This window comes from Poromitra crassiceps, assembly GCF_964638095.1.
Source record: "Poromitra crassiceps genome assembly, chromosome: 12".
Taxonomy (NCBI): domain Eukaryota; kingdom Metazoa; phylum Chordata; class Actinopteri; order Beryciformes; family Melamphaidae; genus Poromitra; species Poromitra crassiceps.
In genome coordinates this window covers 36,492,890-36,511,247 of record NC_139632.1, presented here as the reverse complement: position 1 = coordinate 36,511,247, position 18,358 = coordinate 36,492,890, and the positions used below count along the sequence as shown (strand labels likewise).

The 18,358-nt window shown below is 44.8% G+C and overlaps 1 protein-coding gene across 2 annotated transcripts in view; it reads right to left on the bottom strand.

Annotated features, from left to right (window-relative positions):
- Window positions 1-17,820: 17,820 nt before the first annotated feature.
- The window catches only part of fam102bb (family with sequence similarity 102 member Bb), a gene marked incomplete at its 5' end in the record, with an annotated part of 33,329 nt that continues 32,791 nt past the window's right edge, over window positions 17,821-18,358 (bottom strand). For both annotated transcript variants that reach the window (XM_083647537.1, XM_083647538.1), the window contains one exon: window positions 17,821-18,283. In XM_083647537.1, the coding sequence (XP_083503663.1) occupies window positions 18,241-18,283 (43 nt within the window). In that variant the 3' untranslated portion in view covers window positions 17,821-18,240. The remainder of the gene's footprint in view (window positions 18,284-18,358) is intronic.

The window sequence follows — 18,358 nt, the reverse complement described above, 5'->3', positions numbered from 1 at the left end:
GGTGACTTTGAGTCATTTTCTGGTGAAGTATCTGTACTTTTACTCAAGTATGGTTTCCGGGTACTTTATACACCACTGAGTAATACAGAAGGTGTCCTTTCCTGTATTACCTGTACCTGTATTACCCTACTTTATTACCTAAACTCTTTGATGCATCTCTGTATAGATGTTGAGCTTTCAGGTTGATTTTCGTCACCCATGTTGAGGAAGGATCACAAATAAATATCTTTAAGTTCTTTTATTTATTTTCATCACAGCAGCGCCGGGAAAACAGCTGGTTACATGGTTAAGTTTAGTAGCTCCGCCATAGAAGAAGCCCACGCTCTCATCTCTGTATTCTGTGTAACGTAAAGTGAAAAGCATAACAAATTTGTTCAACAGTCACACAGGACTTTTCCAGCTTTTCCATGGCCGTGGGAACCCTGAATTAAATGTTTACTCTCCTGTGTGGATTTCCATGTGTGACTTCAAGTGTGCTTTATAACCAAAACCTTTACCACAGACTGAGCAATTAAATTGTTTATCTCCTGTGTGGATTATCATGTGTCTCTTTACGTCTCGTTTTTGACCAAAACCTTTACCACAGACTGAGCAATTAAATTGTTTCTCTCCTGTGTGGATTATCATGTGTCTCTTCAAGCTTGATTTCTGACCAAAACCTTTACCACAGATTGAGCAATTCAATTGTTTGTCTCCTGTGTGGACTATCATGTGTGTCTTCAAGTTTCCTTTCTTACCAAAACCTTTACCACAGACTGAGCAATTAAATTGTTTCTCTCCTGTGTGGACTATCATGTGTGACTTCAAGTGTGCTTTATGACCAAAACCTTTACCACAGACTGAGCAATTAAATTGTGTATCTCCTGTGTGGATTATCATGTGTGACTTCAAGTTTCCTTTATGACCAAATCCTTTACCACAGAGTAAGCAATTAAATTGTTTATCTCCTGTGTGGATTATCATGTGTGTCTTCAAGTTGTGTTTATGACCAAAACCTTTACCACAGACTGAGCAATTAAATTGTTTATCTCCTGTGTGGACTATCATGTGTGTCTTCAAGTGTACTTTATGACCAAAACCTTTACCACAGACTGAGCAATTAAATTGTTTATCTCCTGTGTGGATTATCATGTGTGTCTTCAAGTTGTGTTTATGACCAAAACCTTTACCACAGACTGAGCAATTAAATTGTTTATCTCCTGTGTGGACTATCATGTGTGTCTTCAAGTGTACTTTATGACCAAAACCTTTACCACAGACTGAGCACTTAAATTGTTTCTCTCCTGTGTGGACTATCATGTGTGACTTCAAGTGTGCTTCATTAAGAAATTGTTTACCACAAACTGAACAGCTGAAGTGTTTGTTCCTTGGAACTTCATTGTTTTTCTCTGAGTCTAAACCTGACTGAAGTTCACTAGTTTCCATCCATTCATCATCATTGTCTTCAGTCCCAGAAGCGTCTTTAGTCTTGCCATCACTAGTTGGTTGAGAATTACTAGCTGGATATAAGTTCCTGGGTGGTTCTGATACTCCACAGTCTTCTTCATCGGCTTCTGTTTTCATCTGTTCGGGTGAGCAGCTGGCTAGAGGCTCTGCCTCTCTGTTCTCCTCAGTTTGGCTTTGATGAGGTTGTGAGGGCTGAGGTTTCTCTTCCTCATCTTCACTCTTCACAGGGAGAGCAGTGAATGGGAACTTGGTGACATGGGCCTCCTCCAGCCCTTGAAGCTGCTCTGTCTCCTGACTGGTCCAGAGTTCCTCCTGTTCACCTTTAATGTGTGTGGGCTCTGGCTCCTCCTGTTCCTCTTTAATGTGTGTGGGCTCTGGTTCCTCATGTTCCTCTTTAATGTGTGGAGGCTCTGGGTCCTCCTGTTCCTCTTTAATGTGTGGAGGCTCTGGGTCCTCCTGTTCCTCTTTAATGTGTGTGGGCTCTGGGTCCTCCTGAAGCTGCTCTCTTTCCTCACTGATCCAGAGTTCCTCCTGTTCCTCTTTAATGTGTGGGAGTTGACGGGGCTCTGGGTCCTCCTGGTGCAGACTGGGGCTCGACGCCTGCTGCTCAGCGGGGACCTCTTCTTTAATGACCAACAGCTGCTGGAGGTCTGGAGGCAAGACTTCTCTGTGTAACCGCACAGCGTCCAGCAGTTTTCCTTGTCGGTCGATCTCCTCTCTTGAACGAGCAGCGTCCTCCTCGTACTCTGCTATCGTTCTTTCAAACAGTCCAAAAATATCTCCAACAGCCGCAGTTAGGCGCTGCTTCACCACCGCTCTCAGCTTCTGGACTTTAGACATGTTCATTTTCACACAGTGACTGGAACTTTTCCTCCTTAACTTTACTGACAAACTTTATCCTTCAAAGCTCCAATAAATAGCTTCACAGCTAACGTTAGCTTCACAGCTAACGTTAGCTTCACAGCTAACGTTAGCTTCACAGCTAACCTTAGCTTCACAGCTAAACCATTAATCTGAGTCCATTGAGTCTTCTTCCTCCGAGTTAACGGAGTTAACCATAGAATTAACAGAGCACCGATTCCACTTCATATATTCGTGGTAATATCATCCGCACATCCGAGATTACCAGTTCCCAGTTATAAAGGAATGCACGATTAAACTTGGAAATAATACGCTACTGCTAACGTTACTCTCGTGCATGGGCGCTTCAACTGACCACAATAACCAGAATGCCTTGCGGCAGTCGCGTTTACTCTCGTGCATGGGCGCTTTAACTGACCACAATACCCAGAATGCCTTCCGGCAGGCGGGCGCGTAGGCGGGGGGAGGTGAGGGCGGGGGCAGAATACTGAGTGAGAAGAACATACAACAAAACAATAAGTTCTCTGACCATCTGTATTATCTGCTGCTTTCCAGCCTTAGCTTTGGCTGCTTATTACAACTACTAATGGGCTTTGGCCTAGTCTTTAGCTTAGCATGGTTGTTGTCTAGTTTATGTTGTGACCCAAAACCCCTAGACTGGGTCATAACCGATCAAACTACATGATCAGAGAGAGACCTGACCAGCCTCTGCACCTGCAGAGATGGGCGAAAATACATCATAAAGTATTTTGATACAAATTACAAATACTTGCTCAAAAAATTTATCACAATACAAATACAAAATACTGGTCTGAAAATGTATCTTGTATTTTGAAAATACATAAAAATACATTTTATAAAAACTGATAAAGAGCTGCAACAATTAGTCAATCCATCAATTCATTGCCAAATATTACATTAATTGCCTATTTTGATCATCTATTCATCATTTTGAGCCATTTCTGTAAGGAAAATGTCCTAATTCTCTGATTCCAGGTTCTCAAATGTGAAATGTTCTGGTTTCCTAGATGGTAAATCGTCTCTTTAGCCCTCTGTGACAGTATTCTCCTTTGTGTACCCTCTAACACACTACAGTTCTTTCAGTTTTAGCTGTTTTTCAGCACAGCTAATTTCTCCCTCACTTGCAGCTGTTAATCACCTTCTGTGAGGGCTTTTGACTTACAGGCAGCATTTCTACATGTTAACCTCAAGTTTTGGAACTTTGACCATGTTAGCCCTAGCTATCTGACATCATAACAATATCCCTGGAGATGATGTGCCATGGCTGCAGTTATGGAAATCGCCGGCTCCATGGCCTCCCAAAATCATGACTGACTGACAGACAGACACCGCCCACGCACCTCGGCGCCATCGTGCAACTGTGCGCTCATACATCAGTTGCTCGAGTGACATCACTGATGACATCACAACTGCCTGAGTGACATCACAGTTGGGCAATCAGTTGCTCGAGTGACGTCACTGATGACATCACACTTGATCGAGTGACATCACTGATGACATCACAATTGCTCAAGTGACATCACTGATGACATCACAATCGTGACGCACACTGCCACCACACACACTGCCACCTATATTCTCAAATACACTACTGCCGCATGCGCTGGGACGCGTCATCAGTGATGTTATCTGGGGTCGTAAGGTGTTTCGGGTCTGTCAACATCATACACCCTCGCCCAGTAGGCCCAGCCGAGGCCAATTAAGACCCCGACTCGCGTCCCAGAAGCCGCTCACGGATCAGCCTGTCTGTAACGTTGCCCGCGGGTGGGGTAAGCGAGAACGCCCAATCCGCTGCAATAGAGCTAGTGCTACGCCGCAGTATTGGCCCTTCGGTGCATGGAGGATCTAGGCTCTGTGGGTTACTCCCGGCCGTGCTCCTCCTTCGTCTCACCAGACCCTCCCGTGGCAAAGGCAATCCAGAGGCGGAGAGGATGCCTCAAGGACGCCTCAAGAGGGCCTGTGCGCTGCACGTCATTTACCTGCGTCGAGCACCTCGCTCTAGCCTGAAGGACCCCAGGCCGCGCCGATCTTTGCGCAGATTTTCAGGAGGCTAATCCGTAGCGTTTGTGGATTTCTCCCTCACGAGAGAGCCAAGATGGGGTGCTAATCCCATCCCGTACCGGTTGCCGTCTCTCCGGCCGTCAACTGTCTCTCCAGCTCGTCACCAAACTATACTTGGTTGTCACCTAGTCTTTCCTAAGTGTCACTGGCCAGAGGCAAGCCAGGGTTCTATATTCTCAAATACACTACTGCCGCATGTGCTGGGACGCGTCATCAGTGATGTTATCTGGGGTCGTAAGGTGTTTCGGGTCTGTCAACATCATACACCCTCGCCCAGTAGACCCAGCCGAGGCCAATTAAGACCCCGACTCGCGTCCCAGAAGCCGCTCACGGATCAGCCTTACTACTCTGTCTGTAACGTTGCCCGCGGGTGGGGTAAGCGAGAACGCCCAATCCGCTGCAATAGAGCTAGTGCTACGCCGCAGTATTGGCCCTTCGGTGCATGGAGGATCTAGGCTCTGTGGGTTACTCCCGGCCGTGCTCCTCCTTCGTCTCACCAGACCCTCCCGTGGCAAAGGCAATCCAGAGGCGGAGAGGATGCCTCAAGGACGCCTCAAGAGGGCCTGTGCGCTGCACGTCATTTACCTGCGTCGAGCACCTCGCTCTAGCCTGAAGGATGTAGAGCGAAACAGAATGTGAGGTCACATGATCAGGATGGTTTACCAGGCTAGTGTGTGGGATGAAACCATAACTGATAGTTCAGATTGTCATGGGGTTTAGTGGCATGGCACAGCCTTCTCTCTGCAGTGCACATCTCTATATATGACCCGTCACCTTATTGCTGGTTTTCAACCCCCCCGCCCCGGGTGGGTGGGTGGGTGTGTGTGTGTGCGTGCGTGTTGGCAGGCGTGTGTGTGTCCCCCTGGCCAAGCTGTGGGCCTGCTGTCCCAAGGTCCAGGCCATGAGCAGGAGTGTCAGTGGCCTCAGGTGCTTCCTGCTGGACGAGCCCTCGGTTAAGCTGACCCAGGACGGCTCCGCTGTGCTGCTAGATGACCGAGAACAAGAAGGTATTGTTTCCCGTGTTCCATCTCAGTTTCATTGACTCCACAGTCTAAAACAGGGGTGGGCAATTATTTTTCCCAGGGGGCCTCATGGAAACCCAGATTGTTGCGGTGGCCGAAGAAATATAGTCATGCTGTAACCTCTAATTTGATCACATTTTTTAGCTTCATAAGTAAAATTGTGTGGTTTGTCTTAGACCTCCCGGGCCAGGCAGAACCAGCATGAGGGCTGGTCAGGCTTGGAAGCTTGTTTTGGTGGAACCAAATGTCTAAATCCCTGCAAGAAAAAACGTCACATAAAACAGTAAAATAACATGTAAAAACATTTCAAACTTGACATTTTGAGCGTGTACATGTAGGTTGTTGGTTGTTGTGCAATACTCGCTGGAAGCAAGAGCGTGTGTCGTCAAGCAGTTTGACTGCAGTACGTGTCGCAAAATGCTGAGAAAACTGATTATGACATCATAAGTGCGATTAAGGCGTTTACATGTCCACAATGCACTCCCAATAATGCAACTAAGATCGGAATACTCCACGTCTTCATTCGACTATTGCTACGACCTTATTCAGGTTACGGTAATGTAGTGGTAACGCTGCCAGTGTCTTATTCAGAGTATTGTATTAATCGGGTTAATATAAGAATATTGCAGTTCATGTAAACAGTCATGTCCTGCTGCTCCAATGAACTCCAGTACATGTGATGGTATCTGCTCTTTGCTTGATGTTCCAGACGAGGAGGAGGAAGACTATGATGACTTGGAAGACACTGGATGGACAGAGGCTCCCCCGTGCTCCCTCAGCGCTGTGCAACACGAGGACTGGGAGGCCCAACTCTGACCCCAGGGACAAAGATAAAGGACTCCGCCGTCATGGACACTTATTGGTGATTTGTTCAAATGTAACAGGGGGCGCTAACGAGCAGACAAGCTGTTCTTCCCTCTCACATGTTCCTTCAAATTGGCAAGGGAATGCATTGTGGAATTTTGTGCTAAAAGGGGATATTCCATCTTCTTCTGTCCCATTGCATCTCAGTGCACTTGAGTCAGCTGGGACAATCTTGGAACCCATCGTCTATTATTGGTCTGACGACGATTAGATTCTGGGGGCGACAGCCAATGTTTTGGGGTTCCCGGTGTAGCCGGCGGACATCCGGGGTTAAAACCCAATGTGCACCAGATGCGGTGCGGATCCGGTGAAACTGCCGAAAACAGCAGCCATAACGCAGCTGGTGCAAATAGGCCTTAAGACGATCGACATCGACATCAACATCTCGCAGATATCTGTTTATAGAAATGTCTTCTGTACCCTAAAACACCTATAAGATGGATTGATGTCTGTGTATTGTGGTCCGGTCGTAGACGTCATCACTCGCTAATCGGACCGGGAACAACGACCGGCACACGGAAAGAAGTTTTGGCCCGGATGTCCGCTGGCTACACCGGGAAGCCCGAAATATTGTCCGTCACCCCCAGAGTCTAGTCGCCATCAGACCGATAGACGACAGGTTCCGAGATCGCAGCTGGGAAGATCCCACATCCTAAGTTTGTTTTATTTCTGTTAGATCAGCATTCCAGGAAATTTGTGTGACGAGTAAGAAATGTCTTTATAAGACAGTGAAAACAAAATGTCTCCTGGTCTCTAAAATGTAAGAACATGTTGACTGATTAAAGCCAATAAAATCCATAACCTGAGTAACTTTGCATTGTGATGGTTCTGGTTGACAGAGGGGGCAATGGCAGGCAGTAAAAAAAAACAAAAAAAAAATGAATTGGTTTTTCAGAAATTGTACACAAACATTGTAACACAACCCTCCCTCCCCCTGGATGTCCAAAAGAAAAGAAGAAGGAAATAATGATTTAATTATATAATTATTCTGATTCTGATAATAATAATAGTAATAGTAAATAAACAACAGAACAGTAACAACAACAAAGAAAAAAACAACGAATAAATGAATGGGGCTTTGTTTGTTAGAGTTGGGACCACTCAATAGTCAGACGTTTAGTGCAAAATACACATCTCTTCAGTGAGCTTGATGTTTTAACGTCTTGCTCCCCAGACTCATTTTGTTTTGTCCAAAGAAGACAAACTGATACGTTGGGAAATCTATATTTTAGAAACATGTCCCTTGGTATCTGGGTCCCAGTCCATTATGATGTCCAACACACTCTTTTCCAGCAGGACAGGAAGTGGGCAGTGTTCTCTGTTCAAACCGTGTCAGGACAGAAAGTGAGTCATGTTCTCTGGCCAAACTGTGGGCCTGCAGGTGTCTAAAGAAGGGTGTATTCGGTGTATTATGGCCCTGTCGGAGAATTTCAAATGAAGCAACGCTGCCATCTAGTGGTCACTAAAGAACATCAAACCATTGTCATGCCATGTTTGAAATGCTGCATCAGTCTGGGAGGGATGTGGTAAGGTGCTCCTGCCTCCACCCCCTGACATCTCTGCACTGCAGTGGTTAGAGACAGAGACCTGTTGATGACCTAGAGACTGTCATTCATTCATCCCGTGCAACCAAGTGTTTTACCTAGCTGGGCATCAGCGACCAGGTAGTGTGCATGTAGTCTAGTCACCAAGGCAACCTGACCATTTCTGATTTTTTTTTCCGCTTGCTTTTTTATTTACAGGGTTTACTTGTACTTTTACTTTCAATACTTTTAAGTACATTCAACTAAAAAAACACTTTTGATATTTAAGTACAGAAAATATCAGCTACTTTTAGACTTTTACTCAAGTAATATTTTAATGGGTGACTTTGAGTCCTGTGACAGAGGGAGGACAGTAATACAGAAGGTGTCCTGTCCTGTGACAGAGGGAGGACAGTAATACAGAAGTGTATAACTGTATTATCTGTACCTGTATTACCCTACTTTATTACCTAAACTCTTTGATGCATCTCTGTATAGATGTTGAGCTTTCAGGTTGATTTTCGTCACCCATGTTGAGGAAGGATCACACATAAATATCTTTAAGTTCTTTTATTTATTTTCATCACAGCAGCACCGGGAAAACATCAGCTGGTTACATGGTTAAGTTTAGTAGCTCCCCCATAGAAGATGCCCACGCTCTCATCTCTGTATTCCGTGTAACATAAAGTGAAAAGCATAACAGATTTGTACAACAGTCACACAGGACTTTTCCAGCTTTTCCATGGCCGTGGGAACCCTGAATTAAATGTTTACTCTCCTGTGTGGATTTTCATGTGTGTCTTTAAGTGTGCTTTATAACCAAAACCTTTACCACAGACTGAGCAATTAAATTGTTTATCTCCTGTGTGGACTATCATGTGTGACTTCAAGTTATCTTTACGACCAAAACCTTTACCACAGAGTGAGCAATTAAATTGTTTATCTCCTGTGTGGACTATCATGTGTGACTTCAAGTTATCTTTACGACCAAAACCTTTACCACAGAGTGAGCAATTAAATTGTTTATCTCCTGTGTGGATTATCATGTGTGACTTCAAGTGTGCTTTATGACCAAAACCTTTACCACAGAGTGAGCAATTAAATTGTTTATCTCCTGTGTGGACTATCATGTGTGACTTCAAGTGTGCTTTACAACCAAAACCTTTACCACAGAGTGAGCAATTAAATTGTTTATCTCCTGTGTGGACTATCATGTGTGACTTCAAGTTATCTTTACGACCAAAACCTTTACCACAGACTGAGCAATTAAATTGTTTATCTCTTGTGTGGACTATCATGTGTGTCTTCAAGTGTGCTTTATTACCAAATATTTTACCACAAACTGAGCAGCTGAATTGTTTGTTCCTTGTAACTTCACTGTTTTTCTCTGAGTCTAAACCTGACTGAAGTTCACTAGTTTCCATCCATGCATCATCATTGTCTTCAGTCCCAGAAGAGTCTTTAGTCTTGCCATCACTAGTTGGTTGAGAATTACTAGCTGGATATAAGTTCCTGGGTGGTTCTGATACTCCACAGTCCTCTCCATCAGCTTCTGTTTTCATCTGTTCAGGTGAGCAGCTGGTCAGAGGCTCTGCCCCTCTGTTCTCCTCAGTTTGGCTTTGATGAGGTTGTGAGGGCTGAGGTTTCTCTTCCTCATCTTCACTCTTCACAGGGAGAGCAGTGAATGGGAACTTGGTGACATGGGCCTCCCCCAGCCCTTGAAGCTGCTCTGTCTCCTGACTGGTCCAGAGTTCCTCCTGTTCCTCTTTAATGTGTGTGGACTCTGGATCCTCCTGTTCGTCTTTAATGTGTGGAGGCTCTGGGTCCTCCTGTTCCTCTTTAATGTGTGTGGGCTCTGGTTCCTCCTGTTCCTCTTTAATGTGTGTGGGCTCTGGGTCCTCCTGAAGCTGCTCTCTCTCCTGACTGATCCAGAGATCCTCCTGTTCAGGGCCGTAGCCAGGGTTCCGAAATAGGGGAGATCCAGCAAGGGGAGGCGGATTCGGCGGCGCCGCCGAAAAAAAATTGAGTTTTTTCCCCCCCCTTTTTAAGCCATATTTAGAGTAATATATAATTTTAAATCAACATTAGGATTATACTGTTGTGATGTCATTATTCAGTATATTCTCTTTCATGTCACCACCTGCTCAGCTCTCCTGTCAACATAATTGTAACTAACAAACACAAACTGTTTTAGCCAAATTCATATCAAAATGACACCTACAAACACAGGTACACAACCCAAGCCGTACACAACACACAAAGTCATCATCGATAATAAAAAAAACATACAGAGGGACATTTATTTATTCCTGATAGGAACGATTGAAAAATAAAATAAAATATATTATGTTGTTTTTAACATTACACCACCTCTTTTTGTTACTTATTGGGTCATGAAACTGAAACCATGCATATAGCCACCTGCATACCTGACTTCGGGAGCTTGGCAATTGGCATCATGCATGATTAGCCAGTAGCATCCCAACGTGTCACACAGGTAACATTACTTAGACAGACTAGACACTTACTTTCTTGGTTGTTGCTAAAAAATCTGTCAGTGTCACTCACTGTCTGTCGTTCACTCGCTCACTGTCTCGCAGCTCGCTCACCTTCAATTATCTCGCCAGGCAGACAGACAGTCATCACTCACCACCATGCTGCTGCTCTCTCAGAATCCTGCCTGACCTGCCTTTCGTTTCAAAATAAAAGCGATCCCGTGTTTTTCATGCTTTTCCTGTTTTCCATGCAGATTGTTTTATTTTTTTACAATCTTCGTTCTCAGGACACTCTACAATTTTCTGTTCCCAAAGTCCGAACTGAATTGGGGAAGAAAGCTTTTAGGTTCTCTGCACCCACCGCATGGAACAGTCTGCAGTCTGATCTTAAACTTAATAGCTTAGTAACCTTAAATGGTTTTAAGGCTATGGTAAAATCTCTTGAGAACAGGCTGTCTGTATGCAAATGTTTTATTTGATCATTTTAATGTTTTTCAATTGTATGTGTTTATGTGTTTGTTGTAACTTTGTGTTGCTGCTGTTTCTTGGCCAGGTCTCTCTTGTAAAAGAGATCTTTGATCTCAATGGGACAAACCTGGTTAAATAAAGGCTAAAAAAAAAAAAATCTCTGAAATATTAGGGGAGGTCCGGACCTCCCCGTCCTCATAGCTAGCTACGGCCCTGCTCCTGTTCGTCTTTAATGTGTGGGAGTTCACGGGGCTCTGTGTCCTCCTGGTCCAGACTGGGGCTCGACGCCTGCTGCTCAGCGCGAACCTCTTCTTTAATGACCAACAACAGCTGCTGGAGGTCTGGAGGCAAGACTTCTCTGTGTAACCGCACAGCGTCCAGCAGTTTTCCTTGTCGGCGGATCTCCTCTCTTGAACGAGCAGCTTCCTCCTCGTACTCTGCTATCGTTCTTTCAAACAGTCCAAATATCTCTCCAACAGCCGCAGTTAGTCGCTGCTTCACCACCGCTCTCAGCTTCTGGACTTTAGACATTTTCATTTTCACAAAGTGACTGGAACTGTTCCTCCTTGACTTTACTGACAAACTTTATCTTTCAAAGCTCAAATAAATAGCTTCACAGCTAACGTTAGCTTCACAGCTAAACCATTCATCTGAGTCCATTGAGTCTTCTTCTTCCTCCGAGTTAACCATAGAATTAACAGAGCACCGGTTCCACTTTATATATTCGTGATAATATCATCCGCACATCCGAGATTACCCGTTCCCAGTTATAAAGGAATGCACGATTAAACTTGGAAATAATACGCTACTGCTAACGTTACTCGTGCATGGGCGCTTCAACTGACCACAATACCCAGAATGCCTTCCGGCAGTCGCGTAGGCGGGGGGAGGTGAGGGCGGGGGCAGAATGCTGAGTAACCTCGCGTCACCAGGCTCTTCTCGGCGAGAAAGAGCCTGGCTCCCGCCCACAATTGATTTTGTCACCCTACTGGTTCCGGCCTAGAGCCCGCCCTAGACCGGATGGCAGCGTTTCTAGCTCGTCAACTTTCACGTTAACTTGACAATTTGACCCAAGTATCAGAACGGCAAACAACAAAACAAAAGATGGACGTACCGAAGTTCTTTTAGAAACATTGCGGATTCACAATCTCACATCTTTTAAGCCAATACAGAAGCTTTGCATCAGACAATTAATCGAGGGAAGAGACATCAAGCTAACAGCAACACAGATGTTTTTTTGGCGCACTGCCTTCCGGTGTTCATTCTGGTTCCGTGGTTTACGCCCCATGACAAAAAGCGGGGTGGAAGGTGCCCAGACTAATGCTGAGTGAGAAGAACACACAACAAAACAATAAGTTCTCTGACCATCTGTATTATCTGCTGCTTTCCAGCCTTAGCTTTGGCTGCTTATTACAACTACTAATGGGCTTTGGCCTAGTCTTTAGCTTAGCATGGTTGTTGTCTAGTTTATGTTGTGACCCAAAACCCCTAGACTGGGTCATAACCGATCAAACTACATGATCAGAGAGAGACCTGACCAGCCTCTGCACCTGGCTAGTGTGTACTAGCTGAAAACTTACCCTCAGGCTCTTTCTATGTTCGTCTCAGGACTTCACTCCCACAGATCCCACATCCTAAGTTTGTTTTATTTCTGTTAGATCAGCATTCTAGGAAATGTGTTTGACGAGTAAGACATGTCTTTATAAGACAGTGAAAACAAAATGTCTCCTGGCCTCTAAAATGTAAGAACATGTTGACTGATTAAAGACAATAAAATCCATAACCTGGGTAACTTTGCATTGTGATGCTCTGGTTGACAGAGGGGGCAATGGCGTTTTTTCAGAAATTGTACACAAACATTGTAACACAACCCTCCCGGGATGTCCAAAAGAAAAGAAGGAGATAATAGGGCCAATAATAATAATAATAGTAGTAGTAGTAGTAATAGTAGTAGATAAATAGAACAGTAACAACAAAAAAAACAATAAATAAATGAATGGGGCTTTGTTTGTTACAGTTGGGACCACTCAATAGTCAGACGTTTAGTGCAAAATACAGAGATATGTACATACCCCACACATACTCATACACATAAAAAGACATACCCAAATATCTCAATACTTGGTTTAGTAAATAAGAATGAGATGTAAGGTTCACACATCTCTTCAGTGAGCTTGATGTTTAAGTCTTGCTCCCAGACTCATTTTGTTTTGTCCAAAGAAGACAAACTGATACGTTGGGAAATCTATATTTTAGAAACATGTCCCTTGGTATCTGGGTCCCAGTCCATTATGATGTCCAACACTCTCTTTTCCAGCAGGACAGGAAGTGGACAGTGTTCTCTGGTCAAACCGTTTCAGGACAGAAAGTGAGTCGTGTTCTCTGGCCAAACTGTGGGCCTGCAGGTGTCTAAAGAAGGGTGTATTCTGTGTATTATGGCCATTATGGTATTATAAAGTGTTTTCTAAATTGAAGCCAAATTCATATACAGCTTTTCTTTTATCATAGGACTACTGATATTTGTGAGAGTTCCCCCAGGTAGTGAGGCACTCAGAATGGATATTGGGGAGACTGGGATTGGAAAGGCTAAGTGCCCAGGTGGGGCTACTTTTCTTTTTAAATGCTGCAATCCAGTAAATTAGTTGAGCTATATTGGCTGACCAATAGTAAAACATAAACTTAGGCAGTCCCAGTCCTCCCATTGACCTAGGCATCTCCAAAAGGGTTTTTTGCTCGTGGGTTGGCTCCATTCCAAACAAATGCAGAGATGTAGAATAATTGTAAGTACATTTTTATTCAACAGTGCAAGGTACACATTTAAAGCATACAGTACACTTGTTAAGGAAGCAACATGTCGGTCAAAAGGACAGGAAACACAGGACACTGTCAAGACAGCGAAGAAGATTACTTTACAGGAGAAGACATTGTACGGCTCCATATAAGCACAGCTTCACAGAAGAGAAGAAGCAACCATGTTTGTAACAACATGTTAGGTACCAAGGTGAACATACCTGCCTCACACAGGTAAATCAAGTGATCGTTTTTTATCAACTACAAAAAAATACAATTAACTATTTTTCTATTTTTCAATAGAGAACTCCAAGAGTTGATATTTGGTAGCAAATATTCTTATACTACACAGTCTAATGAAGTAGTGAAAATAAAACTTCAACTCCTACACACTAGGTAGGCGAGTTCCTTCAATATGGAAATATTCGGAATAAAAGATGGCACAATATCAAGAAATGACCAAGAGAATTCCCTTAACACAAAGTGATATCCTACAAACGTGATGGCAATATAGAGTCAAAGCTATTCAACTAACAAAGGACATCTAAATCATGCAGAACATACAAATGGAAACGCTGATCTTACAGTTAAAATACCATACATTGATGACACGTGCAGATATTGTCTTTTAACATGTATAGTTTCTCTTAACGAGGCGAGTATTATAGCGACCTCTACTATGGCTTATGACAGAAGACAAGATTACACGTAAATGTACGTTGTCACTAGTTAATGTTTTTGAATATTCATTTTCATTGTGTATGCGCAGGCCTGATGAGGGTCCAGCTAATAATAGTGGGCTGTGTACTCGTTAGGGTTGGGTACCGAAATCGGTACTTTTAAGGGTAGCGACCGAATTACGTCAGTACTACCAAGTAACGATTCAAGTCAACTCTTATCGGTACCACATTTCAGTACCGGCTGAGAGCGCATCCGTGTGTAAAATGTTCTAAATATCAATGTTGAAATTGATACGTTTGGACTAATTTTTTTTACAACTGAAATTACCTGTTTGTAATTAAAGAGAGAGTAAAGTACCGAAAAAAGGTACCGCTGGGCACCGGTACCGAATTCCAAATACCGGAACCGGTATTGGTTCAAATGTTAACGGTACCCAACCCTAGTACGCGTGCTAATCTGCTGTCAGTCTGATAAATTGGACACTTAATTTTCCATTAGCATAGACAGATAATCCAGCAAGCGTGACTCTATTAAGAGTGCAAAATTCACAGCGGTTTTCTACTGGTTTACAGGTTTTCTACTGGTTTACAGGTTTTCTACTGGTGCGTCGCAGTTTACAGGTTTTCTACTGGTGCGTCGCAGTTTACAGGCAAACTAGTCAAGAGTCGTTATTAGCCTTTGAATCACAGATGAGATTTCCGTCTGCAGCTCGGACTATTCCTGTATTTGACACTTTATCAAAAGACACTGTTCTCAATTCTAAAAGTCGACATGCTGCTAGGAGGTATACACACGCAGCTCACAGTATTATTCGTCTTTTTTTAACACAGGCGGCATTGCCTCTCCTTCATGGCAGTGTATGAACTGAACTTGTCCTTCATTGTACGACGCTGACATGAGCACTACAGTTTGCATCAGGCGGACAAGAAGCACATTTTTTTGCAAGTCACAGGATCCTCCATTTTGGTGTTTGTAGCTCTCGACAGCCCAGCTTCAGAAGACACACAGAGGCCATTTACACCTGGCACTAACGTGCCTTTTCTGTGATCAGATTGCAATCGGATAGTGCTTGACCACATGAACCTGATTTCATTTACACCTGGTATTAATGTGTCTCCACATTGAGATCCGATTGCGATCAGATCAGGCAAGCTCCATAGTGTAGTAGCGCAGCAGAAAAACAGCGGTGACTGCTGTTGTATGTGGATTGAGAGGACGCGTTGCATTTACACTTGTGTTCAATCATGTGGTCACAATGCGTCCCTGCCTCTGACCATCTCCGGAGGTGGTTTGGCCGATCAGATCGCAATCCGTCCTCAATGTGTCTTGGGGGGGCGTTTACACCTCTACTTTCAAGTGGTCAAGCACTATCCGATTGCAATCTGATCACAGAAAACGCACATTAGTGCCAGGTGTAAATGGTCTCATAGTTGAGTTGCAATGCTTAGGTATAGTGTATACCCACCTCAAACCCTGGACATACTAGTGTTTACCCTTCTACAGTGGTAATCATCATAGAAGTCGCCTCTACCCTATTCGGCGTTAGTACTGCAGAAAAAAAACAAAAAGATCCTCCGATGGTGAAGCACAATCTTCTACAATTACAGGTAAGCAAATTGTCACGCTCCCTCATTTTCTCTGTACAGTTAACCAGAATGTCATCCCTTATAAGAGGTCATTTCATATCATTCATCCCATAATAAAAAAAAAAAGTGGTCTTACCACATAGCAAACACAATCGCGCGCACACACACACAGTCATGCATACACACAAAGGTCACACGCACAGTCATGCATACACACAAAGGTCACACGCACAGTCATGCATACACACAAAGGTCACACGCACAGTCATGCATACGCACACACGTTAGACACAGTCGTGCATACGCACACACTTCAAATGCACAGTCATGTATACACACACACACACACACATCACACGCACAGTTGTACACACTTCAAACGCAGTCGTGCATACACACACAGGTCACACGCACAGTCGTGTATACACACACAGGTCACACGCAGTCGTGCATACGCACGCACGTTAGACACAGTCGTGCATACGCACGCACGTTAGACACAGTCGTGCATACGCACGCACGTTAGACACAGTCGTGCATACGCACACACTTCAAATGCAGTCATGTATACACACACACACTTCAAACGCAGTCATGCATACGCACACACGTCGCACGCACACACTTCAAACACAGTCATGCATACGCACACACGTTGCACGCACACACTTCAAACACAGTCGTGCATACGCACACACTTCAAACACAGTCATGCATATGCACACACGTCGCACGCACACACTTCAAACACAGTCGTGCATACGCACACACTTCAAACACAGTCATGCATACGCACACACTTCAAACACAGTTGTGCATACGCACACACGTCGCACGCACACTTCAAACACAGTCGTGCATACGCACACACTTCAAACACAGTCATGCATACGCACACACGTCGCACGCACAGTCGTGCATACACACACAGATCACACGCAGTGTTATACATACGTACACACTTCAAACGCACAGTCATGCATACACACACGTCACACACAGTCATGCATACACACACAGTCATGCATAGACACACAGGTCACACACACAGTCATGCATACACACACAGGTCTCACACACACACACACACGCGTCACAAATAGCTCAGGTGTGACGCCTTCATCTTTGTAGCAAAATCTCTTCGTGGCCCTCAAAGCACCAGGGGGCGTGGGAGGGCACACGGCTCTTTAGCAGCTTACTGGTGAACATAAAATAGAAGTGATCGTAAAAGGCAGCTCAAAACAAAGACCAAAACGGATCACTACGGAATGTATCGAAAAAGCATGGCATACTCCTTTTCAGCGCAGATTTCAGTTCATTCTGATGGTGACCTGAGACACAGGTTCATGGTTTTCTTCCCGTTTCTAACGGTTTTGAAATTGGTTGGGAGTTGGAGGCTGGGTGATAAACCTGATCACCTGACCTCGAGGAGGAAGAGGAGGAGTGGACAGCGAGCCAGAAAGGAAGCGGTTGCACTCGTGCACGGTGAACTTTTTAAAACAATCTACATTGTTTCATTTGAGCTGAATCTAAATGTCCGGACTTCACTGCACTTGCAGATTCGCAGACTTTGAGAGCGATGTAAGAAATACCCAATTTAGCCATATCCCGGTCCTTACATACCAAATGTCTGTAGTTGAATGTGTGTATAGCCTATATGTTGTATAGAAATAAAGGTCTGTCTATCTGCGGCTTATATAATGTCACGGTAAGTACGACTGAAGTCCACGAGCGCTCAGTCCACAAGTCCAGAGGGTGGACATTTGGATTCAGCGTGGCAGTGGGTAAAACGCCATTGACTGCGTTTATACACCTAAATCCTGACTGGGATGACTGTCCACCTCTCGCTCTTAACATCTCTTCAGGGAGAGATTTCGTTTCTGCTACGCATGTAGCAGAAATGAACACAAGGGGGCACTGTTGTAATGTCTACCCTTCACGGTGTGGATGGGAGTGGGACATGTGCTGCTGCTGCTGCTGGGACAGAGGGTGAGGTGGGCGTTCCTGGGTCGTCTCTGGGACAGAGGGTGAGGTGGGCGTTCCTGGGTCGTCTCTGGGACAAAGGGTGAGGTGGGCGTTCCTGGGTCGTCTCTGGGACAGAGGGTGAGGTGGGCGTTCCTGGGTCGTCTCTGGGACAGAGGGTCAGGTGGGCGTTCCTGGGTCGTCTCTGGGACAGAGGGTCAGGTGGGCGTTCCTGGGTCGTCTCTGGGAGGCTGTTGCTGGGACAGAGGGTGAGGTGGGCGTTCCTGGGTCGTCTCTGGGACAGAGGGTGAGGTGGGCGTTCCTGGGTTGTTTCTGGGACAGAGGGTCAGGTGGGCGTTCCTGGGTCATCTCTGGGACAGAGGGTGAGGTGGGCGTTCCTGGGTCGTCTCTGGGACAGAGGGTCAGGTGGGCGTTCCTGGGTCTCTGGGAGGCTGTTGGTCTAACGCTTCATCACCACCTGCTCGTATGCTCCTGCACCAACCCTGAGACCACAAAACAAGACACAAGTTCTCTTTGGTGCGTCCTGATGGCTCACAACTCAAGATGTGTTATTATTG